Source organism: Lachnellula hyalina (genome assembly GCF_007821495.1).
Source record: "Lachnellula hyalina strain CBS 185.66 chromosome Unknown contig00046, whole genome shotgun sequence".
In the NCBI taxonomy this organism is placed as follows: Eukaryota; Fungi; Ascomycota; class Leotiomycetes; order Helotiales; family Lachnaceae; genus Lachnellula; species Lachnellula hyalina.
The window spans coordinates 173,174-200,273 of NW_022157160.1; the positions used below are offsets into that span (position 1 = coordinate 173,174).

General features: G+C 48.9%; 7 protein-coding genes across 7 annotated transcripts; 5 read left to right on the forward strand and 2 right to left on the reverse strand.

Annotated features, from left to right (window-relative positions):
* Positions 1-461: 461 nt before the first annotated feature.
* LHYA1_G004066 (uncharacterized protein) lies at positions 462-2,454 on the forward strand (the record flags this gene model as incomplete). The annotated part of the gene is made up of 2 exons (XM_031149029.1): positions 462-887; positions 946-2,454. 2 exons carry the CDS (start codon positions 462-464, stop codon positions 2,452-2,454), a joined length of 1,935 nt encoding a protein of 644 aa, XP_031006379.1.
* A 1,514-nt stretch (positions 2,455-3,968) lies between these two features.
* Positions 3,969-4,894, forward strand: GLX3 (Glyoxalase; the record flags this gene model as incomplete). Its single annotated transcript, XM_031149030.1, has 2 exons — positions 3,969-4,374; positions 4,503-4,894. The coding sequence occupies 2 exons, from the start codon at positions 3,969-3,971 to the stop codon at positions 4,892-4,894; spliced, it is 798 nt and encodes a 265-aa protein (XP_031006380.1).
* Positions 4,895-5,452: 558 nt separating this feature from the next.
* LHYA1_G004068 (uncharacterized protein) lies at positions 5,453-6,433 on the reverse strand (the record flags this gene model as incomplete). Its single annotated transcript, XM_031149031.1, has 2 exons — positions 5,453-6,207; positions 6,280-6,433. The coding sequence occupies 2 exons, from the start codon at positions 6,431-6,433 to the stop codon at positions 5,453-5,455; spliced, it is 909 nt and encodes a 302-aa protein (XP_031006374.1).
* A 1,574-nt stretch (positions 6,434-8,007) lies between these two features.
* Hpgd (15-hydroxyprostaglandin dehydrogenase [NAD(+)]) lies at positions 8,008-8,962 on the forward strand (the record flags this gene model as incomplete). Its single annotated transcript, XM_031149032.1, has 2 exons — positions 8,008-8,307; positions 8,360-8,962. The coding sequence occupies 2 exons, from the start codon at positions 8,008-8,010 to the stop codon at positions 8,960-8,962; spliced, it is 903 nt and encodes a 300-aa protein (XP_031006375.1).
* Positions 8,963-9,908: 946 nt separating this feature from the next.
* gel4 (1,3-beta-glucanosyltransferase) lies at positions 9,909-11,331 on the forward strand (the record flags this gene model as incomplete). The annotated part of the gene is made up of 3 exons (XM_031149033.1): positions 9,909-10,041; positions 10,094-10,305; positions 10,354-11,331. 3 exons carry the CDS (start codon positions 9,909-9,911, stop codon positions 11,329-11,331), a joined length of 1,323 nt encoding a protein of 440 aa, XP_031006353.1.
* A 4,766-nt stretch (positions 11,332-16,097) lies between these two features.
* OpS4_6 (FAD-dependent monooxygenase) lies at positions 16,098-19,703 on the reverse strand (the record flags this gene model as incomplete). The annotated part of the gene is made up of 3 exons (XM_031149034.1): positions 16,098-17,428; positions 18,283-19,400; positions 19,468-19,703. 3 exons carry the CDS (start codon positions 19,701-19,703, stop codon positions 16,098-16,100), a joined length of 2,685 nt encoding a protein of 894 aa, XP_031006352.1.
* Positions 19,704-22,996: 3,293 nt separating this feature from the next.
* LHYA1_G004072 (uncharacterized protein) lies at positions 22,997-26,398 on the forward strand (the record flags this gene model as incomplete). The annotated part of the gene is made up of 1 exon (XM_031149035.1): positions 22,997-26,398. One exon carries the CDS (start codon positions 22,997-22,999, stop codon positions 26,396-26,398), a length of 3,402 nt encoding a protein of 1,133 aa, XP_031006354.1.
* Positions 26,399-27,100: the final 702 nt, after the last annotated feature.

A 27,100-nucleotide genomic window follows, 5' to 3' on the forward strand; every position in this document is an offset into this window, starting at 1 on the left:
TGGTAAAGGATTCCCGTGGCTGAGTGGCATATCATATTCAACTGATTAATTTACGTACTGCACTTATGCCACGCACGCTCCACCCCGCAATAGAGAAGACTTGGATTGATACTTATCACATGAGAATACATTATTATATTAAATACATATTGGGATAGATTCAATTATATGCAAATAGGGGGGTGGTTGAATAGCTAGCTGTCAGATCTGCTGTTCTTCGCCTTTGGCCGCTTGAGAGCTATTCGTGTCCCCGGTCCAATGGTACATCCACACAAGGGCCAAGCTCAACGATCCACATTCACAAGCGTCACAACCCACATCTGCTGCTGCTTCTGCACTGCACCCATCCAAACTTTTGATCACAAGCACAATCGTTACTCCCAAGGGAATGCAGACTGTTATTCACGAAAATAGGGATTGAACATCCCTCCATCAATTCCACCAAACTCTGTGTCAAGAATATGCCAGACACCTCGCCCCCGCCATCGTCCAGGCGGTTTACACCGACCCCAGTCGAAACAACGGTCAAGAAGAGTCGACGATTCGCTCCAGAACCCGTGGAAACGACAAGTCGTAGGAGCAGGAAGGAAGATGTGCTCAAAGTCGAGGAGGCTGCAGCATCAGCATCAGACAAGGGAAAGGAAGCTGCTCCTCCCCCAAAACGCCGTTTCATCCCGGAACCTGTTGAGACTACATTTAAGAGTAGTAAACACCACACTGCGAGAGCTCTACCTACCCCTGAGTCAACGCTCAACTCGATCCCCAAAACCTCTCCTCCTTCAGAACCCCCAAAGCCCAGGAGAAAGTTTACTCCAGATTTGATTGAGACCTCACGGAGGTCCAAGAGGGCGGGCGACTCGAGGCCTGCCACGCTGCCAACTGATAAGGTGGGTGGTCTGATATTATGCCAATATTCACACAGCTTGACTGACTCGTACCTAATAGACCGATCTTACACCTGGAGTCCCAAATATATACACACGCCCCAAGCGGAAAACTCCACGCCCTCCCGCCGTCCCCGTCCCCTCGGTTCCGGACAATACCCCAACTCCAAGCGCTGCCAACATACACTCCACCCAAATACCACCCCTTCCACCTCGCAGACAGCCTTCAATGCGTCCACATCCTAATACAAGACGAAGCACGAGACAAGATTCCTACCAACCAGAGTTGGAAACTATAGAATCGTCTGAGTCCCAAGACCTAGAAGATGAAGAGGAGGATAGCGATGGCACACCGTCTCTTTCAGGATCTATGGGCTCATCTGAAGATTCCATCCAGCGCCTACAACTTGCCCGCACCCGCGAAAGCTGCGATGACCGTTTCTCAGGCTACCTCCTCGCGCTCGCCGCCAAAGCAGCAGAGAAGCAGCTTCGCGAACAAGCGCTCGCCGCCTTTCCAAACGAGACATCCTACGAAATAGTAGAGCACTTTTACAATGAGGAAATTGAGCAGCCTTCAGATGAAGACGAAGTGGAGGGGGTCGGCCTCCTAGATCACAACCATAAGTCACTACGTAGACAGTCCACAGATGTGGGCTGGGCGGCGAAGGAAATGCAAGCCCACCAGGAAAAGCTCAATCGGATGCGAGAGGAGGAAACGAATCAGAAAATAGCAGACGAGGCCACGAAACCCACATTCAAAGACCCCTTTTGGACAAACGGCATGACCGCCCCTCCAGTCAATAAAACAGTCAACAAAGCCAAAGAAGCAGAGTTAGAGCGTATGCGCAGCGCTGCTTCTCCACCTATGCTTGGCGCGGATCTCAAATTCAGAATGTGCCCTTCTCCCAAGGCAACGAAATTCGAGTCAGATCAGCGTATCGATGTCCAGCATATTCAGCCCAGGAAAAGCCAAAACGGAGGTGGGCTTTGGGGAGGTTATTGTGTAGCTGATGAACCGGGTACCATGATCACTCCTGGTAAGCGCGGACCGGCGCTGATTCAGACTCCGCGTGACGAACGCGAGGATCCGTTTAGCTCTGCGTTTGCTTCGGCCTCTGGTGCAAAATCCCCTCGGGATGGCGCAGGGGGTGTGAGGATGTTGACGGGCTTGGATGAGAGACTCAAGGCAGAAGTAGCTCGGTCTAAAGCCGAGGAATCCGTGCTTGCGGAATTCAACGATGCGTTTGTGACACAAGTATATAATTACCTATCGCTCGGCTACCCTGCACTAGCCCGTCAGTATGACGAGGAACTGGCGAGGATCTCTAGAATTGAACCCGAGGAACTCAGGGGCGATGATCATAAGAAGAACGCAAAGGGGCATATCGGCCTGGTCGATGCACCTGGGACTGAGACTGGGGAGGGCGGTGCGGTGAAGTGTAAGAGGTGGAAGGCGCTGCGGATTTATATCCTCGAGTGGGCGCGGCAGCATCCTGACATGGGCGTTGATGGACTGGCGAGTCCTGGCGCGTGGGGTGTGCGGGCGAGGAGGGGGAGTTGGGCTATCTAAGTGAGATACGCGTTTTCCAATTGAACATGAACAGACAGATTGCAATAGTGAATGAACAGGGAGCGAGTAAGCAAGCGAGGCGTTGGGGGTGTCAGTGTCAGACAGACTTGGCTGGTTAAAAATCCTTTTGGTTTTTCTCCTTTTTTTCTTCGTTATTTTCTTTCGTCCTTTCCGAGTATATCTTTAGGGTGTCTTCGGGTCTCCTATTACTTTGCTATTTTTAGATGCATGGCATGATGCGAGCAAGGGAAGATAGAGGGAGATAGATAGATCATTACGACATTATGAGGTGGTACTTTGTGGATGTGCGTGCGTATGGTACATATATGTGATGTGAGGGGAAACCTTGGATGGATGGATGGAAAGGGGGAGGGAAGGAGGGGGTTGTTTATAGTATAAGGGTTTTCGGAAGAAGGGAAGGGAATGAGATAGGGGGTTAGGGAGTTTAAGAGAGAATGAATAAATAAGATGAATTAGTAAAAGGGAGGGTTTTCTGCATGTTTTGGTTTTTATGTGCGTGTGCGTAATGTGTTACTAAAGGCAGGTAGGAGTTCGATTTTACTCGAACTATAGGATCCTGCAGTATTGTTATTACGCGTCTTTCCTCTATTAAAAGTCTTTTACTACAAGCTACTTCTTTCGAGGTAAGAGGTGAAAAGGGGGTATATCTATATCACGTGTTATAGATAATGACTTATAAATCTCTCTCTCAAACTGCGAGCTAGCTTAGGACAAGTATAGAACAACCGGCACCCTCTTCTTCATAAGAGCGGGGTTTTATATGGTGTTTACTATAGCGGTTGGAATGGAGTACGTGGATTGTGGATTGTGGATTGTTTATATGCTAGACATGTGCAGTGGAATGGATCTCTCTTGCTTTGTATCTGTATATCTTGGGTAGGTAATTTCTCTCTAAGCAGAAAGCTAAGGAACTTATTTCCTGTGGCCTTTCTTGTGCATCTGCATCTGAAGATTCTTTCGTCTTGCTCTTTATTTACTTTGGAGTATTATTATTTTTGTTGTGTTTATGCCCGCGTGACTTTACACGTGACTTGTACTTGCTGTGTAGGTACTTTTACGTGATATCTTCTGATGATGTCATGCGGGGTTAACAAATCACCACTTGATATAGGGTTTAAGAAGTGCTTTCGGAGAAAACGTTTCGGAGAAAGATTACACGTAGTAGGTAGGTAGCTTTGATTATGTTAATGGTACAATAATAGAGTATTTCGTAATAGTATTCGTGTATGATACGTTATGAGTACGAGAAGGAGAATTAATCATTAGATGAGAAGGTAATTCGTCATAGAGAAAGAATTAGCTTTTTCAGAACTCCGAGACTGCCCCGCACCGACTGACTTAAAACAACAACATCCCACCACTCCTCCATAAGTTCTTACTTTTAGACTCGTCTCTTCTTTTCCTAAATACCTACCCAATCCACGATCAATCAATTGAACAATTGAATAATATTCAAACCAAACTTCTAACTCAACAACAACATAAACATCACCATGGCACCCAAAGTCCTCTTCGTCCTCACCTCCCACGACAAAATGGGAGACACAGGCAAGCCAACAGGATGGTACCTTGTACGTCCCCTCCACTTCATCCCATCCCAACCCATCTTAATTCAATGCGTGGCCAATTTACTAACATCCCTTTCCCTTCCCCTCCAAAAGCCAGAATTCGCACACCCCTACGAAGTACTAGCCCCCCACACCCAAATCACCATCGCATCGCCGAAGGGCGGTCCTGCGCCCCTCGATCCCTCATCCGTCGAAGCCAGCACATCGGACGCCGTATCGGTCAAGTTCCTGAAGGACCGTGAGAGCTTGTGGAAGAACACTGAGAAGCTATCCTCGTTCTTGGGGCGAGCGGGAGAGTTTGAGGCGATTTTTTTCGTGGGCGGACATGGACGTATGATATCTCCATTTTTCTTTCTTCCTCTCTTTGCTTTTGATCTCGATTGTTTGGGGAAGGGTTTGGGTTAGATGTGCATATGGATTCGAATGTGGATGGAAGGCTGATGAGGGTATAATACACAGCGATGTTCGACCTAGCAACCGATGCCACAAGCCACACCCTCATCAACGAATTCTACACGCACAACAAGATAATCTCCGCCGTCTGCCACGGCCCCGCGGCCCTCACCCACGTCAAGCTCCCAAGTGGCGGCTTCCTGCTGGACGGGCAGCCCGTAACCGGCTTCTCGAACGCCGAAGAAGATGCGGTGGGTTTGAGCGCCGTTATGCCGTTTAGCCTCGAGGATAAGCTGAGCGAGGCGTCGGGGGGCAGGTTCGAGAAGGCGAAGGAGCAGTGGGGTCCGCATGTGGTGGTTGGTAGAGAGGGGAGATTGATTACGGGGCAGAATCCGGCGAGTGCGGGACCGTTGGGGGAGAAGGTTTATGAGGCGATTTTTGGGGATTTGAAGGTTTAGGGGAAGGGAAGGAAAGGAGGGTGAAGGAAAGTGATCAATTATGGATATTTGATGTAGCTTTTTGATAGAGAGATATAATTTTAAAGCACCACCCTTTATTCTTCGTTGTGAATGAATTAAATTGTTGGAGAGTAAATCCTTCCTTTAGATACTCGCTCTTCCTAAATTTGAGCCAAGCTTGTCATTTATTGCTTCTCTTCCAGTGCGATCCAACCAATCTGACTACTAGATTCCAAAGAAATTGCTAATCATAACTCAAATCCAATTCGGTCCAGTCCAGTTCAGTTCAGCCCGCAAAGACAAAGCATTTGGATTTCGTTTCGGACCTTGACTAGAAAGGTAAAAAATTACAAATTATTAAAAAGGCTAGAAAGGCATAGAAACTTACCTAGCTAGCAGTCGTTAGAAGTAGCTTCTGGTTTGTTGGATCAAATACGACATGAAACTCATAATTTTCTCAAGCATTCTTAACGCTGTACGTTCTTGCTGAAAGACTACGAACTTGAAATGAGTAGTAGATTCCCAAGTCGCATCCACAAGTCTCGCAATGCGGAAAACCTAGACCCTACTATCCAACAAAGGCGCTCTCTCATCATCATTTCTCCCCAACCCCCGTCCCCCAACCGCCTCGCCATCATCCTCCACGTCCTCCTCTTCCCGCAGAACAGACTTGACATACCAAATAGTCCACAGCGCCATCAGTCCCGCCAACGGAAACGGCCCCGCCCACCCCACGGCATAAACAGCAGCAACCGGCAGCCAAAACACAAGCCCCGCGACCAGCACCGCGAAAACATAAAACGCCAGCATCCACACCACGCTCAGCGTCCAGATCATGCGCCGAAACACCGCACTGCTCGCGTACCGCTGCGTCCACGCGCGTCGGTACTCGGCCCCGCCGTTGCCGTCCACGGCGACCACGTCCTCGACGATGTAGTACACCGCTGGGCGGAGCGCGTTGCCGGGCTCCAGACTGCCGAAGCGGAAGGGCAGCGGGAGGGCTAGGTGGTGCAGGAGGAGGGAGAGGAGCGTCAGCGTGGCGAGGAAGAACATGAGCAGTGATGCGGGGAGGGATACGAGGCGCGTCTGCAGCGAGTGGTCGTCGTGGTCGGAGTCTCCGCGCGCGAGCGCGGATGTGATGAGCGCGGAGATTAGCAGGAGGGAGGCGAAGTAGCCCCATTGGAAGACATCGAGTGCCCAGCGGGGAGAGGCGAGGGGGCGGAAGGTAGGTGGTGTCTGGGTTAGTTTGTAGATTCTTTCGAGGATGGCGAGGGCGGTGAAGAGGCCTAGGACTGCGGTTGGGATGGTGAGGACTATTGAAAAGGGGGTTAGTGGAAGGGATGGTGGTAGTCATGTGACTTTTATTTTGATTAAGGGGGGCTAACCGGCTATACGATCCATGTGTGGACTGCCGTACCAGAGCCCGTAGAATAGGCCTAGGTTTATGAAGATTGGCGGGATGGTGATGATGGTCCAGGCCAGTGCTATGGAACGGTAGCGGCTGTGGAGGGAATATGGAAGCGCGCTTTTGACGGCCATGTTGGGTGGTTGGCGACAGCTGGCTGCCGCTGCTGATCCCGTCTGATATACGAAAAGAGCAACACAGGTAAAATAGGATGTGGTTTGTTTATCCAGTGTCTTGCTGTGGAAGAGATGTTTTGCATGTCGGGATAGTGACGTGGGCCGGAAGACTCGGGTAAATGACTCAAAACCTTCATCGCTTGAGGTGGCGCGCAGTCGGAATAGGGGCAGTTCGCTTATTCTAGCGTGTGAGCCCTATAAGCACAGTGAGGTTCTCAGGATAAGTAGGTAAATAAGTATTTTCTATTAGCTAACCTTGAGATAGGAAATGTTTTAATAACATTGAGAAAGTAGAGCACTTGATATTAAGTAAACTAGGTTCTTTGAATTCTATATTCACATAATTAGAGATATTTAACAAGCGCTGTCAAGCCTGGGGACGAATCTCCCTAGAAACCTTACCGGACATCCACGTACTGTTCTAACTGAATTGAATAGGTAGTTAGAAGTACGAATGAAAGCAAAGCATGATTTGGCATCTAGATATTTTATACTAGATGAATTTCATAACCGGGTCTGATATTAGTTCTTGTTATCTAATCCAATATAATCAGGAGCTATAGAGTAAGGAGCAAGGATCTGTTATACAGGGTAATAGAACTATGAATAAGGACTTTTTGCTAGAAGAGAATGAGTATCGAATTCAGGGTTTGATTTCGTAAAAAGGGAAGTTGACTTTGATTTGGGGAATCAAATACGGATGAAGTACTTTGTATATTGATGAAGGTTGTTAAGGTAGGTTACCCGGTTACTCCATATGAATGGATATCCCACATGCGGTTGAAAGGATATCAGGTAATAGCGGTATCAATACATGAAACTCTCAAGTAAAATATTACTTGCTTGGATCGCATCTCTGGATAGAGACAAAAGATGCAACTCGGCAAAGTTTCCATTTGCCAATTTATCTCAGCGAAAGCGGCCGCTATCTGATCTGAATGCGGGTGAGCCGAGCCCCATATTTCCCCACGTCAGAAGCCCTTTCCTTCGTCAGCTTAGAAGAAAGGAGGGCACCCAGCACCCGTCGGCTGTACGAGTCCATCAAGCTGTACTACTTACTACCCGTTGGCTCGGCTGAGTGGACATGGAATGTAGATACACTTGTACATAGGTACATGGCCTCTCGACATCGAGTACTGTAGCCTTACCTGCTAGCGCTCTCGCGATGGCCTCATGGAAGACCTTCTCTTTCGTCCTGTTGGGAGATCTCTCTTTGTTCACATGCCATGCGTGCCGAGTAACTAGACTGCCTTACCCCCACTCTGTGGAGTGATAAATAGGAGGGGATGCTTCGGTGTTGGGGATGGTCACTTGCTCTTCTGCCACGCTCTAAGGTAGTCATCAACTCGCTGCTCGCGCCGCAAACTTACGTCGATTCGTCAGCTCGTCCTCCCTTTGCTCTTTCCCTATATATGATATATGACAGCCTTCTCCCTCTCTTTTCGTGGATTCCTCAGAGACTGTTTGTCGCTGCGTCGATCTGGAAGACGATAAAGTACCTAAGGTATACAGTAAAGTGTTTAATTGTCGCTATGGCTATGAATGTGGAAAACAAAACGGCTATTATCACCGGCGCTGGCTCGGGGATTAACTTTTGCTATGCGAAGCTTCTGTTGGGCAAAGGCTGTAATGTAGTCATTGCAGACCTCATGCTACGGCCAGAAGCGCAAGCGCTGATTTCGGAATACCCGTTGGAATCGAAAGGCGCGAAAGCTGTTTTCCAGAAAACAGATGTTGCGGACTGGGCGCAGTTGGAGACGATGTTTGAAATCGCAACGAAGCATTTCGGGGGCGCGGATATTGTGTGTCCTGGAGCTGGAATTTACGAGCCAGTAACTATCCACCTACCATTGACAGATCAGGTCTCAGCTGATGGTTCTACAGCTCTGGTCCAATTTTTGGATTCCTCCGGGAACAGGGACCTCGAGAGATACAATTGAAGGGTCGAGATACGCGATATTGGACATCAACGTCACGCATCCAATCCGAGTGACACAGATGGCCATCTCGCATTTTCTGAAGAGGAATAAGCCAGGCGTTATAGTGCATATCTCTTCAGTCGGTGGACAAGCACCGAATTTCCCAACGCCTGTATATGTTGCCACCAAACATGCGATCAATGGCCTTGTGCGATCCCTGGACCGGCTTGAGGACCCCCCGGCGCACCTCCCCAAGATTAGAGTCAATGCTGTAGCGCCCGCAAGGATTTTGACGCCGCTGTGGACTGATAACGCGGAGAAGATGGCAATGGTGATGAAGAATAACCCGGGCTGGGTGACGCCGGAAGATGTGGCGTTGGTGATGCTGGACCTGGTGGAGAAGGAGGAGCATGTTGGAGGGACGATTCTTGAGGTTGGTGCTACGGTTGGCCGGGTCGAAACGTTCAATGACGGGGGTCCTGCGAGTCGTGGTAATGGGGTGAAGAATGATCCGGGGTACGAGAAGGATATGTGGGCTATGATGGAGAAGATTGCGGCGGAGAAGTAGAGATATGGGATACATCAGATTGAAAGCCGTTATTCTATGGAATTTGTATGGCTTTGTCCTTTCATTGACAAACAAAACGCAAATAACTAGGTAGGTAGCTACTGTTTTCGCGAAAGCGGTAAACCCTCGCTTGACTCCAGTTACACAAGAACCCCTTTCTTCCAAGAAGCTTGGATCTGATCTGTACTTCAAACCCCGATCACGTGATGCCTCTCCAATTTAAAAAAAGTAAATTTTTCAAATCAGTAGTCTCGCTAGACCCTGTTCCTGCCGGCCCTTGTTTCACCACTTTTCCCTCCACACGCCACCCCGCGTGCGAAAGAGCCAATCACGATAGTCGCATTGTTGTACTATGCCACATGCAGGAGTACGACGACGCCCATTCCTTGTTTTGCAGTGGAGCTACCCGAGCTAGACTGATAGGCAGGTGCTTGGCGTGAGGTTATCAGCGAGCGAGAAAGAGATCTGGATCCTGCAAGAGCGAAAAGGGAAAAGTGGTGATGTGTACTCCGTACAGTAGGACGGATAAAAAAGAAAGTAGACGTGCAGTGCTACCCTAGTACCTTGTCCTTGTCTGCTTGCTTGCTTGCTTGTGCTGTGCCTTGGATTGATTGTTTGGTGACTGGCCTTGCATCTACCGGTATCCTCATTCCTAACCTCGTCTCCTTTCCCCATCAACACTCGAGACTGCCACCTTCGTTCGGCTGCTGCTATTGCTTCATTCATTCGTTAGCTAGAGGCAGAAGTAGAGGAAAAGGAAGAGGAAGAGGAAGCGGACGCGATCGAGAAGAGACGCCAGAGACTTTACGTTCGTTAAAAGAAAAGGAAGGAAGGAGCCCAAGAGGACAATACTACATTACGAAGGATATCACAACAACACCACACTCGCTTGCTCAATCAATCAACGCGTTTTCATTGCACCAACATTCTTTCATAAACCTTCGCCATGTTCGCGAACATGTTGGTTAAGAGCGCGCTGCTTGCAAGCTTCGCTATCAGTGCTACAAATGCCATTGCCACCATCACTACCTTGGGCAACAAGTTCTTCGATAGCGATGGCAATCAATTCTTCATGAAAGGTGAGACTGTCGCCGTGAGCTCTTGGGCAAGGACTTTGCTAACGCGGACTAGGTGTTGCGTACCAATTGACCGAAAAGGACCCCTTAATCAACGAGGATCAATGCAAACTCGATGCCTCCCTCATGAAAGATCTAGGCGCGAATACAATCCGAGTTTACCACGTCGATGCGTCTGGTGATCACGATGGGTGTATGTCTGCATTTTCTGACGCTGGTATATATCTTTTGGTGGACTTGGATACTTTCAACACTGCTATCAATCCCGTAAGCCTTCCCCTCCCCCACCACAGCAGCAATGGCTGATAAGTGCAGATTGTTGCTTCCTGGAACCAAACACAATTCGAACGCTACTCTGCCGTCATGGACGCCTTCGCCAACTACGACAACACAATGGGGTTTTTCGTTGGGAACGAAGTTGTAGCCCTCAACAACCAATCCCTCGCCGCACCCTACGTTAAAGCTGCAGCGCGGGATCTTAAAGCCTACAGAAACTCCAAAAACTACCGCGAAATCCCCGTCGGCTACTCTGCAGCAGATATCGCTGAATTGCGACCAATGTTGCAAAACTACTTGGCTTGCGGCACAAACTCCTCAGAAAGCATCGATATGTTTGGCTTGAATGCATACGAGTGGTGCGGCGACGTAAACCTCCAAACCTCCGGCTACGACACCCTCAACACCTACGCGAAATCCCTCAACATCCCCATCTTCTTCTCTGAAACAGGCTGTAATACCAATCGACCCCGTACCTTTGACGACCAGTCTGCCATCCTCGGCCCAGATATGAACGATAATTGGTCTGGTGCGATTGTGTACGAGTGGATTCAGGAAGCTAATACGTATGGTCTGATCTCGTATGGGTCGACGGTGGCTGCTACGGCTGTCGCGACTAACGTCCAAGGTGGCTTCTCAATCGCTGGGACACCCACTCCGGTTAGTCCTGATTTCTCGAATTTGCAGGCACAGTGGAAGACTCTTACGCCATCTGGTGTGCAATCCTCGACGTTCACACCAAGCATCACGGCACCTGCATGCCCTGCTTCTACTTCCGGTGGCTGGCTGGTTGACGGAGATGTGAAGCTGCCTAGTGTGGGCGAGACAGAGGTAACAGGCACTGCGACGGCGACGGCGACGGCGACTACCTCGGGGACTGTAAGCGCGACGGGAACTGCGGCGAGTGCGAGTGCTACCGGAAAGAAGGGCGGTGCGAATACGAATGGTGGGAAAGAGGTTGCGGGGATGGCGGTTGGATTGGCTGGTGTTATGGTAGGGTTTATTTACTGGCTATAATTCATCAAGCGACTCATACTCTACGAAAGCAGCGAGGATGTAGAAATGAAGGAGGGGAGGAAGGAAAGTCAGGTTGTAATTGCCAGGCAGACTACATGATTCATTGAGCGCACGTTATATGATAGCGCCGGCGTTATTTTATGGGATGGGATCACTTTTTCTTTCCGGCATGGTTTGCAGGGAGGGGAGGGTGACAAGAGATGGAAAGTAATGATAATGGATGGATTGATGGGATGGAATAGACGAACGATAGACGTTGTAGAAACGAGGAATAAACAGTTCATATTCTCAGGTTGTGAGTATTGTATTATTGTGACTTGCCTACTTGTTCCTCGATCCCTAAGTCTCGTGCTTTAATTTACATTACCCCATCTGCTTCTTGCATTATCTGTATCTGTATCTGTTTCGAAGGAGCGGTAGATGTGGATGGATGATTACGATTTGAGCGCGGCGTGCGTGCGTGGGCTAGCTAGCTGTTGCTTGGAATGAGAAAGGGGATTTGGGTTGGGTTAATGAATGATTAGAGAGGAAGTAGATAGGTAGGTATATGTACTTGAAGCAGGTATAATTGGAATATTTATTAGCCAGGTCAGGTGGGTGTGGGAATTGGAAGTGAAGAGGGATGTCTGCTGGATTTGAGATTTGAGATTTGAGCTTGCGGAGTTGGTTTTCAGTTTCTGTTTTAGTTCTCTTGTTTTCATTCGGCTTTGGGGATTATACTCATTTTCCGTTCTGACTACCTGGGTAAATTTGTTCTTCTCTTTCGGCGTTACTATCACAAGATTCACTGCCACCATCGAGTAGTTATTCTCTTGAACACTTCAACACATTCATTGTTTCGAGCTGGCCCAGAATCTTAAAGTTACTTGTAGGCTATTTCCTGCTCTCATCTTAGCTGGATATTTACTTGCTTCTTGAAACTCAAGACTATATTCTATTCACCACCTCTTTGACGCATCTGATATCACACCTATAGATTTACTCTTTTTAGGTTATATCAAACGAGAACCGTCTAGCACAATCCTCTCAGCAATTCTCAACTCCATTCCAACATCCCTCAACCCAACCATGGACCATCACTTCAGCCCCGTGGTTCCTACCCTCACCATACCACGCTATTCCTCTCCTCCACCAGCAAATACCTTCCCGACACCCCTCCCACCACCCAACCTCCCTCTCCGTCTTCCTCCCCTCTTAGCCGCATCCTCCACCACCTCCCACATCCTCGACCCCGCAGAAGACGAAAACAGAAACCGGGAAGCATGGAACACCCTCACGCTGCACAGGAAAGAACGCATGCCCCTCGTCATAAACTCCAGCGAACGCCTCCACGCTGTCCTGGGCCTTAAAAACGAACAACCCTTCGACCTACCACAAACCCCAGCATCCGTGCTCGCAAAACGGGCCTCCCTACCTCCGACCCAGAGAGCGTTGTACGACATGTCTGATGTTGCTAGCTCAATGGGTCTAGGTCTAGGTCTGGGAATCAGTCTAGATGGTGCAAGAGGGGTAAAGCGGTATCTAGACGGCACGAGTCCGAAAGTCACTATGGCGTCAAGTGTGGAGAGGGAGGTGGAGAAGGAGACGGGAAGGGGGTTGAGGGAGTACTTGTTGCTGAAAGGGAAGGAGGGGGGGGTGCAGAAGAAGATTTCGTGTCGGAGTTTGGAGTTTTATGATTTCACGCCTGGTGATTTGAGGACGAGTAGGCCGAGGAATGTGCTTTTGAGCCGTTATGGCGCGGAGAGGGGAGCGAGGGTGGATTTCTATGAGGTTGAGTTGTATGTCTCCTTTCTACCTCCTGACGTTTTCCATGTACTAGTGCTAATGCTGATGCTGATGGGAATAGACCGGCTACACAAACAGATCCTTATACTGGAGCTGTGATGCAGACCACTGAGACTTGGAACTGGTTCTTGCTCTCTCGACCAATGTTCACTATCTCTACTGCAGACCGAGAAATGAAAATACAAACACCAACACGCCATCCCATCAACCCCACATCCCCCAAGTCAGGCAACACGGAATTCTTTACTCCTTCCACATCAACGCATTCCAGCATTCGGCCACAACCACAGCTGCCACAGCGACAACCTAACCTCCAACACCCAACTCCAACATCATGGCTCGTCTTCGCCCTCCCCAAAGCACATTGCACAATCTACCCAACCCGCACTGAAGAACCGCCCCTGGCGCAAAACACAAACACAAGCACAATCACCAAACGCACCGACCTGGACCTCTCGCATTCCGGCATACCGATCTTCGAATTCTTCCCCAAAGACGCCAAGCAAGAACTCTCCACCTGGTCCAACTACATAGTCGACCTCATAAACACCGTGCACCGCCCACCCAACGCTTCAGCAAAAGAAGCAGACGGTATTACTGCCGAGATCGAGCTTCTGGAACGTCTGTACGAGGATGGGATTAAGGGGAACTGGTTTTCCGTGCAAGGGGGAGTTGGTATTGATTTCAACGCGGGGTTAGCAGCGGAAGTGAGGCAGTGGCAGGAAATCAGGGAGGCGATGGGGAGGGGCAAACTCAGGATTGTGATGAGGTGGACGGAGAGTATATTGCGGGACGATTCGGATGTAGATATGGATATGGATATGGAGGTGGGGGATTTCGAGATCAGTGGAATGGGTATGGGGAATGCAGGACGTGGATCCGGAGGTATTGGCCTGAAACGCACCACGAGGAGCGAAGCACGCAAGCGGAATGGGGGGCGCGGTGCTGGTGCTGGCACTAATGCTGAGAGTTTAATGCCAATGCCAAGCAGCAGCCTGTTACTCGGTATCGGTATGCCTTCTCGAACCCGAGCAAGACCTGCCGGGACTAGCGCTAGCGGGGGCTTGAAGACGAGTATCGCTGGAAGCACCAGTAGACTTGCGGAGAGTACCAGTATAATGAGGGAGGAGGATACCAATGGCGTGCGTTTGGACTCGAAGAGTCCGGGGAAAGAGAAGAAGAAGCAGGGACCACAAGCACAGGGTAAGAAAAAGGGTAAGGGGCGGAAGAGGTAGACTCCTTGCTTGAATCGTAGCTTGATTAATGGCTGGTGGGTAGGGGTATTTAGGGCTTGATATCAAATTTATTCTGATACTGAGCGAGGGTGCGAGAGGTCTTGCTTGTATGTGTATATGTATATATGTGGCTTAGCTTGCGCTCTTTGCTTTAGCAACTGCTTGTTCCTTACCTTGCGATAGCCACTTTCTCGCTATAGCTTATTGCGATAACTTAATAATCGAGCTTTACAGTACATACACATATACTCGGCTCGTATATAAATACACCTAGAAATCCGCTCGTACAGATATAAGGAATTTCCGCTTATCTAACGTGCCTATAGCCACCACATTTCTTTATTCGTTAGTCAACTTCTTTTTTTCGGCGTGGTAATATTGGTGTTGTTTCTGGGGAAAAGGATCCTGAATTGACTGCTGTTCTACAGTGGGAAGTACGCTTTATATGTAGGGCCTGAAGGCCCTAGCATGCCTGCTATGCATTCCAACAATTGGTTAGTATATATACTAGATTTGCTTCCGAAAACCATAAATGGACTTGAGGTACATGCCAAAAGGGTTAGGGATTAAGAAACCTTTATCTTATGTTGGTTTGGTTATAGGAATATGAATAAACGGCTACTAGATCGGACTGCAGGGTAAGTAATGATTCATCACGGCCGAATAAAGTCATTGAAGTGCTACTATAGCACTTTAATAAGCCAACATAATGCCGAGAGACAAATATGAAGATATCTTTATCTTATCAATCACGGTATGGTTTGTTGTAAAGAAATACTAGGTACCTAGGTAAGCAAGAATTTCTTTGTCTTTATGCCTCACTTCTCTTTCTTTATTGCATCCATCACACCATTCACCTTCAGCACACCTACTTTTCATCCCTTCCTCCCGCTCCCGCTCCCGCTCCCCGCTCCCCCTCAACCGGCCCGCTTCCAAGAACCAAACACAGCTAACTTCCATCTCACACTTCCTCCTCCTCATCCACACCCTCCCGCACCACCACCCAAGCAACCCATGCCTCCCACTCAACCAACCGCACGCCCTCCCACCTCACCAACCCAACATCCTCCCACCCCGCATACACCCACACCAAGAAAAAGAAAGCCTACCTCGAAGGCTTCAATCGAAAGATGGGCTCGAGCAATGGAGCTTAAGTACCTGCCCAGAGGAATTCCGGTAAATAAAAGTTCAGGACAAAAGGAAATGCAATAAAGCGAATGGGAGAAGAGACCCAAGTAAGAAACAGCGCTACGTAGTATCAAGAACAACTGACTAACATGGGTCCCACGCAGAGAATTCCAAAGACTTAAGCTCAAAATCAAGTCTAGCTTGAGGAAGGAAAGTGGGGGCAGATGAAAGACAGAAGTCATACTCGCTTTGGCGATTCTCCGGTCGATATGCATTGACTGCGCAGATTTTAAAGATACCGGCAGTGGGGTTCCTGGGTGAGTGAAAGTATAAGAGAGATAAGCAAGAACCTGTGTTGCTCGTTATTGAGCACCCAGTGCCCCATGGGGTCAGTGGATCCGATGTCGTGGGTTGTGGGGTCCCACGAAATTGAGTAGCGGAGTTCATGGGCATCACGTGATGGACGAAGAAAAGAGGGATCATGCAGCATTTGAACAACAAGCAGAGGGAAGGAAGACATGAGAACATTAGGTGTCATTAAAAATTATACTAACCAACGTAAGCTGTTATCCAAGCCCCGAGCCCAACTCCATCGCTATGCAATTCCCGCAGCAAGTATTATCGCGCCCCAGGTACATTGAGCGTATAAGGTAACCCCCCATCCTCGTTCGTCCTGCTGAGTTTGATCACACTGCTTGAAGATCGTAAACTCGAGCTCGAAGAGTCGCACCCCGCATTCCACGTCCTCCTACTCTGCGCAAAGCTGTTCATACTTGGCGACCGTGACACAACGCGCTTTCTACTCCTCGGCGTCGCAGGCGCGGTAGTAAAGTCAGACCGTCTTGTTGACGCAAGAGTGCCTACGCGTCTTGACAGAGCCGTGCGGATGGTGCCTTCGCTTCCACTGAGGCTGGTGAAGCTGCGGGAGGATGCTAGGGAGCGACTCCGTGGGGTCACGGGTGTGCTACTGGGGGACGCATCGTCGTCGACGTCGCTGTCTTCTTCGATATCTAGACTTGACAGGGCGGCGGGACTGAGTGCGGACATAGTGCGAAGGACCTCGGCAAATTGCTTCATCAGGTCGCGGAATTGTTCTTCGTTGAGTGGTCGTCCCCCGAACCTTGCATATTCATACGTGGAGAGGAAGTCTGTGGCTGTCGAAGGCGACGTTAGCACGCCAATGGTTACTAAGTGGCCGATGTAATCTCGAAGGCCCATGGAAGCTGGTCTTTGTAGCAGGTCCACTGCTCTGATGTCGGGTAGTGCTGGCTCGGTAGTTGATTCTGGATCCGGTGGTGCTAAGGAGACAGCCCTTGCTTCTATTAGATGTGGTAATTCTAAGATTACTGCAGTGTATTGTAAGTTTGGTAAGTCAGGCGAGGCGGGCGAGGCCCATCCATTGTGAGCAATGTTTCCCCAAAATGGACTCCGAGGTGGAATAGCGACAGTTGGTTCCTCTTCAGGTTGTGTGAGATGCCTGCGCAAAAAGCCTCGGCCCGTCTTATCTTCGGATTCTGGCTCGGGAGCCTTTACAATCGAATCTCGGGCATCTGGCCCGGAGACCATGGTTGCTGGTTGTGGGGAAACACGAGGCCTGGAGTCCCATGCTATCACAGCACTTCTGGTCAGACTCGCGACAACCATTTTCCTGACGTTCTTCGTCACATCCCCTTTATCCACCGGTATATATGTCTTCGGTATGCCTTCAAGAACTCTTTTGTTGGTATAAAGTCGAGAGGAGTAGAGGAAAATCCCAACAGCAACGGTCATAGCGTAGCCGACCACTATGACGACCGCAATCCATTTTTGACCGTTCTTGATGGCCTGATGGAAGGCATCGGCGGGGGGGACGAACAATAATGCAACTAAAGCGATAGCTAGAGTCACGAAGAATGTGCCGTAGAAGGCTCCGAACAGCGAAGGCGCCTTCATCGTCGCAACATGGTCCGCTGGAGCTCGCAGCTCCAGTAGCAGGTATCAAGCTATGCTGTTCATCGAGGCGTAGGTAGTGTACGGCGTCGATACACGGATCTCTTGCCGCTGCTGCCCCAACCTCTCCTGTGCAGCTATATCTATTCGAATGCTGTGAATATTTTCGTATCGAATGTGGCAATAAGAAGTGATGGATTGGTGATGTGGTTGAAGCAATGATGTTTGCGTGTTGATTGGGCTGAAGTGCATCGCAACCAAATCAGCCACTCTGGCTGACTAAGCAAGAGAGGGGTCGCTAAGCATTAGCTCCAGAAAATAATTATTATATCTTTGGTTTCTTCTTCTATATAGGAATTATCTTAAAAGAACGAAATTATCACGATATATCTTCTCCGCAATCTTAAAGGTGCACCCGTCCGAACCGCCAATTAAGAAGGATTGACTACGAAGTGGCGTGAGAGCAATTTCTGAGTTCTCTTAACTTTCAATGTCAACCTGGATATACAACTGTAACGGTTTTGGAAGACAATACTCCACGGTTATCGTCTTCTTTATCATAATACAGCTTTCCCATGCCCAACCAATAACAATGGATGAACGGAAGGCCAGTTTTTGAAGTGGTACGGAACAGTCTAAATAGCTGCATAGTTACGCAGCATACTAGCACAGGAGCAACTTTACCCACTGGCTCTCACGCTGTTGAAATACAAGCTGTTGAGGGTCATTTTTCATGCATTGTAGAAGTCTAGGGTACAAGAAGGAATGCGTTGCGGGTTTTTATACCTCTAGATTATCGGACACGTACCCGCTCACGAAGGCCACCACCATAATAGGCCTCGGATTGCCCTCAGAATCCTCGAGAGTAGAGTACTGCCATATCCCGACAGCATTTTATATCTCGGAGTCGGTTGCTTCACCCGCGCCCCCGTCAGCTCCTCCCACTTCGCGACCGTCTCACGCATCACGTCTACTCGCCACATGTAATCCTGCCATGAGGCGTCCCGCCATTTATCCGCATGATCATCATTCTTCTCCGGATTCACTTTGCCGGCATTTCGAATGGCCTCATCTCTCTTTTGCTGTTCCGGCCCGTCAAGAAGGTGGAGACTCTTGCCCGTGGCTGCCGCACTTGCTGCAATCTTCTCAGCTCGCTCTTTTCTCACAGCCTCATAAATGCGCAGTGACAACGCGACATCTGAGGTGTAGGTGAAGGCTGTCATGAGTACGGCAGCATCTTCCATAGCATTTGCCGCTCCTTGAGCCACATATGGAAGCATAGGATGGCAAGCATCGCCAATCAGCGCCACGCTACCCTGGACCCATGATGGTAGCGGCGGATACGTATTCAGAGTCCATTCCAGTATCTCGTCGTCGGCATACTCTAGCCACGCGCTGATGGCAGGTGACCAGCTGGAGTAGAAAGCCATCATCTCTTTGCGGCTACCCTTGGTCGTCCATGCGTTGTCCGCGATTTTGGTCGTAGCCTTTGCAGGATGCAAAAGAACTATATTGTAGACTGTATTCCGCATAACGGGATAGGCCATGATGTGTCCACCAGGACCCATATATCGCATTGCTACGTCTTGATCCAACATTTTCAGCAACATTTCATCATGTTGGATCCGCTTCCGGGGGATCAGTAACCGGTAGGCCGCGTTTCCTGTAGGTGTTGGTTGGTCCTTGTGGCCACCTGTTAAGGCCATTTGTTTCCTCAGCGTCGATTGAATGCCATCGGCCGCGAGAACGACATCGTCCAGGAACCAAGAAGTCATCCCCGTTCTGTTGTCTCGGACTTGCAACCGAGGAGAAAAGCTTGAATCCGCGGCCATCACAGTCTGAGATGTCAGAACTTGACACCCGCTCTTCTTAGCAGCAAAGAGGATACGCTGTAAGTCTCCCCGGTGGATGACACCCATCGGTGCCCCATACCGGTCTCCAATAGAGGGCATCAACGGTGCCGAGTTTAGTTCCTCGTCGCTGTCATATCGCCTTAAACACCATGTTATTAGTTGTACTAGTGACACTGGCATAGTAGTACTATTGTGACTTGACTCACCTAATACTGACGCGAGAGAGCACAGAGGTCTCCTTCATTACCTCTTCTAAAATCCCAAGCCTCTGGAGAATACGTGATGCATTAGGCGCCAGTTGTATGCCCGCCCCAATCTCAGCGATTCGGGACACACTCTCTAGTATCGTCACTGAGTGACCGGTTTGCGCGAGTGCCAGCGCAGCTGTCAGTCCCGCGATACCAGCTCCGATGATAATGACATTGAGGTATCGAACAGCCATACGGCCTGTAAAGAAGTCCTCATCATCCCGAAGGTTTCCATGGCTTGAACAAGTGAACTTTACATATAAAAAGAGAAAAACTATACCAGCGTTTTATTCGTTTAAAAGTGTATGTCGAAAACGAAAATATGAGAGGCATCAATTCGGTGGGCGCCTCTAGAGGCCCATGTTTCTTCACCTTGCACCTAGGGAGGCTGGACGGTCTAGAGCACTATCTACACCAGTCAATCAGAGAAGTGCAATCCTTCCGAAATACGCCACATTCTCTATGGCCCTACGGATTCCAACAGTCAGCCAGATTTACAGGTGGGCACCTGAAGACCAAGAATTGCATTCATATCTGCCGCGGCGAAATTCACCGACAATGTGCAAGATTGCGTAAGTAAATACGGCAAGCCTATACACTAACCTATAGGTAACTTATCCACAGGTAAGACATTACGAACAATAACTTGCTAACTTACCATTTACTAAATTTTGGCACGTGAAAGAAACCAAGAGATACTATAACCTCACAAGCTCTACTCTCTCCTCATCTTTTCATTCTGATAGTAGTACATAGTCTTCTAGCAGCATTTTCTACATCCTAAGCTGTGCAATGCCTTCTCTCGATTTTTTCCTTTCCAATCTATCATGGCCAATGACCTTATCTCTAGCCATTGGGTCTATCGTACTATTGGGACTGCATCTTCGGTCACGAAATAGCAAAGGACCTCCTCAGCTCAACGATACCATCCCTTATGTCACCAACACAATTCAGTATTTGACTGATGCTGGAACTTTTATGGATCGAGCGAAGCAAGTAGTTCTATCCATCTCTATAAATATTTTGTGTAATAACCAGAAATTGCCGTAGTGAGATGCTAAATTATACGAAGAGCAATATAATCAAGTTCAATGTCGGGCTCCGATCTGCCTACATAGTGACTGGTACAAAGAATGTACAAAGAGTGTTTGGATCGCCAAATATTCTCGATGGAAACTTCCTTCAATTAATATTAATGGAAAAGCACTGGGACATGTCTAGAGAGGAAATCAGCAAATTCGCCAAAGACGCATCTGGCAGGCAAAAGACTCCAGCACCGGGAGCTGAAAATACTCCCGAAGACCAGCGTTATTGGCTTCAGCATGATCGCCTCTTTGCCGAATATCTTACCAAACGAGAGTACTCTGATGCACTTGCCGAGTCGTTTTGCGACTTCTTTTCAAATCGACTAGACAAACAGAGTAAGGGAGAATGGGCCACGGTTCAGCTTTTCGATATGCTCAAAGCCAACATGGCCGAGAGTGCAATAGCTACGTTATTCGGCTCCGAAATCATCAACTTGAACCCGGGATTTGTCAAAACCTACTGGGAATTTGATGACATCGCAGGTCCACTCGTTTGGGGTCTGCCGAATGTCTTCCAACGCAAATCCATCAGAATCAGAGACAAGCTACATAAGATGACTAGAAAGCATATCGATTCGGCTTGGGAAAATTTCGATTGGAACGGCCCAAATGCCGAGTCGAGATGGGAACCTCATTTTGGCTCAAGATTATCCCGCGAGACTTCAAAATGGCTCCGACAAGGTGGGTTTTCAAACCATGCTGCGGCAGGACAGACTTTGGCTTCACTTTTTGGGTTGGTGCAAGACTACATACCATTCGCTTTCACATACTAATCACTATCCCAGACTCAATGGAAATACTGTTCCTATCACCACATGGGCAATGATAGAATTAATCAAAGACCCTGCTCTTTTCAAGGCAGTGCGAGAGGAGTCGCAGCAGGCCTACGAAATAGATCCTCAAACTAAAGAACGCCGCATCAATGCCCAAAAGCTCATCAACGGGCCACTCATGCAATCTTTATACGTGGAGATTATGCGTATCCACGTATCCTTCAATGTCACCCGCGAAGTCAAGCAACCTCTTGAAGTAGATGGATATCATATTGAGAAGGGAGCACTGCTCCAAACGTGCTCGCAAATTGCTCATTTTGAGGAATCTGTCTGGGGTACTGATGAACATCCTGCATCTGAGTTCTGGGCCTGGAGAAATGTCAAGTATGTGGAGGTTGTGGACGAGTCTACTGGGAAAACTACCCTGCAGCCACAGTTCTCCATGAAGGGTCGACCAAGCTCCTTCTTTCCATACGGTATGTTTCCCAGCTGGTATTCGAGAACCTCTATCTGTCGATTTGATATTCTGATTACATCCTAATTTTGGGTGTGCTTGCGCTAATCATGCTCGCAACGTAGGTGGCGGATATATAATGTGTCCTGGGCGTCACTTTGCAAAGCAAGAGATCCTACTTGCTATCGCCATAATTGTCAACAAGTTTGACATTGAATTTATTGAATGGACTAAGCCTGATGGCACTGTGTCCGAGAAGGAAGCTCAGGACGATAGAAGATTTGCCGGTTTCATTGCTATGGCTCCTGATCGAGATATGAAGATTCGCTGGAAAAGACTTGATTAGAATTATATTATATACAATAGGGTGAAACGCTCCTGAGAGAATTGTCCAATAAATTGTGAAATGTGGGGGGGGGGGGGCCTTTGTGGCTATTTATAGTACAAATTAAAGAGTCTAGTAATGTTCAGGATAATTACAATTTATTTAAAAAAGAAAAAGAAAAAAGATAGATCCACAAACTCTTATTGATTTGTCTTTTCTTGAAGTTAGAACATTGTGATTAAAAGTTAGTTACTATTAGCAATTGTGCTATTCAACTTGTAGATTACTCCGTAAACCTCTTTTTCTCGCGCCACGTGAAATTCATCATGACATGACAGGCAGGTCTTGACGGTGCTATTCTCTCAAACCATTCCGTCACTCTTCTCCAATCTCCCCACTACGAATTTGAATCCAAATCAAGAAGACGAGTACAAGTTGGTGTAAGTCGAACTTGTACTTGCAGCTCTGTGAAGGATTGCCGCAATAAATCATTGATTGACAGACTCGACTTGAGCTTATTGCCGTGGCGTGTATCGGCTGGCTGCCTTATCTCCGCCTGCAACATTTTGTTAATGAACTTGATGGGACGACATCATCTTCACATGCTTCACTCTACGACGATACTGTATCCCGCAAACGCGATTCCTGGCCAAGGTAGTTGAGTCAAATTGTCTGCAGCCATCTGCGGCATCAGAGCGACACGCTGTCGAGGAATCTGTCACTGCGAGATGATTTCGTTACCCGTCAATTGAACATTAATTATCAACGACTCCGTGTCTGGCGGATATATATTTACTTCCATAACGGGACAAAGGGCTTGCTTGTGCTCCATTAGTCTGTTGATTGGAAAATGTTTTCCTATCTGCGACCTCACAAACGCGGATCAACGCCATCCTCCCCTGCGGAGCAACCACATTCTTCCTTCGAACCTCCCTTGCGCCTTGACGACCATGGGCATCCTCAACGATGGCAAGATGTCAGTTCCCCAGAATCTACAACTACGTCATCCCCACCATTCCTCCCTCCCATTCAGCGCGTATCGACCGCTGGGCATGAGCCAGAGCTGCTCGGTGATCCCAGATTGAGAGTCTACGAGGGGGTTTCAAGGACACACAATTGGGACAACTCCCAAGGGAACACACGCTCGCGAGATACGTTCACACACAGCAATCACCAGAGAATACCATTCGGGGGACAACAACGACCAGAGTCGGCAGGAAATGTTGCTCCCTCAAATTATACGGCCTCGCAATATGGAAGAGCACCGACTGCGATGAACCATGAATTCATCTCCAGCCAGAAGTCCCCCGAGTCAGCCCATAGTTTTGGCACATCTTCGGATATACAAGAGCGAGGGAGGGAAACAGGCAGACGACCGACAGGCGCAAGGCTTCCAACTCCTCCGCCTACGGTTGCGAACACCACATCGAGATTCGAGCCGGCCCAGCAGAAATCGGGAAAGACAAGACTCAATCTGCTCAATCCAATGTCACTTCTTGCTCGGAGGAGGACGTCAAACATAGTGCCACAACTTTCCGTGGCTGCGGATAGAGCAGGGCAGACCCCAAATGTTGATTTTCGGATAAAAGGCACAGTTGTTCACGATTTCAGCGCCCCTCGACAGAGAAGGAATGTTTCATACAATGATGTACGCGCAGAAGAAGCCGGTTTTTCTAGGCAGCGAAGTCCCAATCCTCAACACACAGACACGGAAGATAATGCTACTAGTCCATGGAGTGGAGGAAATCATACACCAGTATTTACGGAGAATTTCGAAGAAGAGCAATACCCAGCTGCTGGACCACATGTTCGAAAAGCAAGTGATCTGACAGATTTACCGCTACCGATGCCTCCATATGCCAAAGGCGCGTCGAGACCGATTGAGCCAAATACAACGTCAAAAGGCAATGAGGTGCCACAGAAGCAAGTACAGGCCCAGAGACAGACAAGTGCACGGAAACAAGTTCCTCCCTCTCGTGCGCCGCCTGTACCTCCGATACCAGATGCACCTGTTGAGCAAAGAAGGATCTCGATAGACCCCGCTGTAGGATCACCAAAATATAATTCATCCGCAAGGAAAGGGCGGCCTCGCAATCTCTCAGAAGTATCAGCTAAAGATGCAGCTATCCCGAAACATATGAAGAGCACATCTTCGCGTTTCAGCTTCGATATGATTGGTGCTGCCGAGCAAGAAAGGCTACTAGAAGATAGGCATCGTCAGCGCGCTCTGGAAAAGAAAGCTGAGGATAATGATGCGGATGATGGTGGGGAGTTTGACGATTTTGATTATGATAATATGATGGATGATGATGGGTTGGAGGAAAGGATACCGGGTGTAAATGCTGATCTAGAGGATGATATGGATGAGTATGAGGAGCCGATTCCGGAAATCAATTATGATTTCGAAGAGGAACTTGAAGAATCAATTCCCATGACCAATGTGGATGTCGAGGAATTTGAGGATCCAATTCCGGAGGTTGACCCTGATATGGAGGAAGAGCTTCAAGAGCCCACTCCTGGAGCAACTGCAGAAGGCTTGCCAGAGGACAATGATCGTCTCGGGGGTTTTACTTTCCAGCTGCCTTTAGCTCCTCCATTGAGTCCACACAGCCCTGGCATGGTGGAAACTCCACGTGATGTGAATGGCGAAGTTATTGGGTTTGCCATGACGAAGAATTCGCCGCAGATTCCAGGCACTCTTAACCAGGTCTCGACGATGTCGACGATATCACCTGTCTCTTCAGCATATGGCAATGTAGTTACCGCGGACGACAGAGTGCACGGCTTAGGACTCCAGGGGCTCGACACCCAAAAGGAGGGGAACGAGATCACTTCGCCTGTTCTTGAACTGGACTCGGACTTTCCCGAGGCGTTAGGAATCGACGACGATGATCTATATTTTGACGACGGTATTATTACTGGGACTGGGAATGTGGGTGATGCTATTGAGTTTGATGAATCTGTTTTTGACAACATCGACACCGATCAGTATGGGAGACCCCTGAAGCCATTTTCAACGTTACCTACGCTCTATGCACCTCCAACGCTCGCTCCAGATACTTCACCACCCTTGAAAAAGATTGACGAAAATTCTGCAGTGGATGATATGACTGAAATTATTTCGTCCGCTCTACCCCCTGCTGGAGGGTTGGCTCCCCAACCCTCAGTATCGGAACGCGTCAAACCACAGCAGTCTATCGCATCATTACCCACACACGGCCTGACTGAGAACAGCCTCGCCGCCTATCAGTCAGCTCTATCCGCAGCAGCATTCGCAGCCGCCGCCAACGGAAAATTCCGTCGTGATAGCGCCGTAACAAACCCAACATCTTCCGAACAAGGCGACCCGCACCCTGGCCTCGTAACAGACTCCAGCCACACCTCGCACTACGAGCCCTTCTCCCCATCCTACGAAATAGAAGATGACTTCGACTACGACGATGTCCTCGATGAAGACGACATTATCGCGGCCGCTAACGCCGAAGCTCTCGCCAACGACTGCGATGGATTTTACGGCCAGGAATTTGGCTTCTACTCGGCGCCCGCCGCACAAGAAGCCGAGTATGCCAATGGCGGTTATTTCGGGCCGCGTGGCGTAGAGGGTATCAATCGTTCTCAGAGTGGTCGTGTCGTTTCCAGAGAGCCGAATCTTACCCCTATCACCGAGCGCAGCGAGTACTCGAATCGCAACTCATTCATGTCGCTCAACATGCATGGACCCAGCTCGGTTACTAGCCCCGGTCTCGCGCAGCTGGCTGGTATGATGAGTGCGCAGGAATTCGACGCAGGCGGTGATATGAGTCTCAATGCCCTCCTCAAACTCCGCCGTGGGGCATGGGGTGGCAGCCAGGCGTCGCTGCATAGTAGCAATGGCAGCCCCAAGAGCGCGGGTGGGCCAGATGATACGAGTCCTAGCGGCACACATCCGCCTTGGGCTCAAGGAGGCGCTGTGGGAAATCCTTCTTCAAACCATAGAAGGAAAAACAGCGCGTTCAGCTTAGCAAGTGACACTGAGGATTCTCCTCCGGGCAGTCCGACGCTTACGATGAGTATACCGACCCAGGCAGAGGATGCTACGGGCAAAGAGAATTTTAAGAAACATAAACATAGTGGGAGTACGGGGAGTATCTCTTATCTAAAAGAGGAGCATCCCATTACTGGAGAACGCTGGATACTTGAGCGCAGAAGAACGGGCGAGGATGGCGGGGTGGAAGTACTTGGGCGAGAGGTGGTGAAGGGCGGGAGGATATAATATTGGTATGTCTACTTGGATTGGAATCGGGGAGTTGTATTATATGGGTAGCGGCGTACGTGCCATCGGATACCAGGCTTGTCTTGTGTACGTGGCTTTGGATAACGGTAGCATGAATGAAACCGGTAGTAGGGAATTAAAATAATATTACCACGTGTGTTGCTAAGTCTTGGAATTCTGTTCTTCTGAAGACCAGTCAGTCATTCCGTCGCCATCTGTACATGTCATGTCTTTATAATCTCTTTCCTCTGCGAAAGACAGTACTCAACAGTGATGTTTTCCCCCCCACCACACACACACATATATTCAATCAATTCCCCATCTAAAAGCTAAGAGTATCCTGTGAATCCTATTACCAGCGCGCGCCGCTATCCAGCGATGTACTGCCTACCTACCACCCACAGACACATGGCTTGTCAGTCCTCAATACCTCGATAGGAAATTTCCCAGTTTGCGTTCCTAGCATGTGAATATGATATTTCGAGACCATGATACTGTACGCTGCGAGCGATCGCTTCCTGTAGTACCTTCTTTTCTGTTCTCGACAATACGCACGTTTCAAGAATCGTGAATCTGGAAGGAGATTTCTATGCTCTGATGTATGAGTGTCTGCTAGTTTGCCTGCGCTGGCTTAGCCGCGTGCGTGCGTGCGAGAGTTCAGCGTTTTTCGTTGAGTTTGCTGGGGTTTGCTGGGCTGTGTTT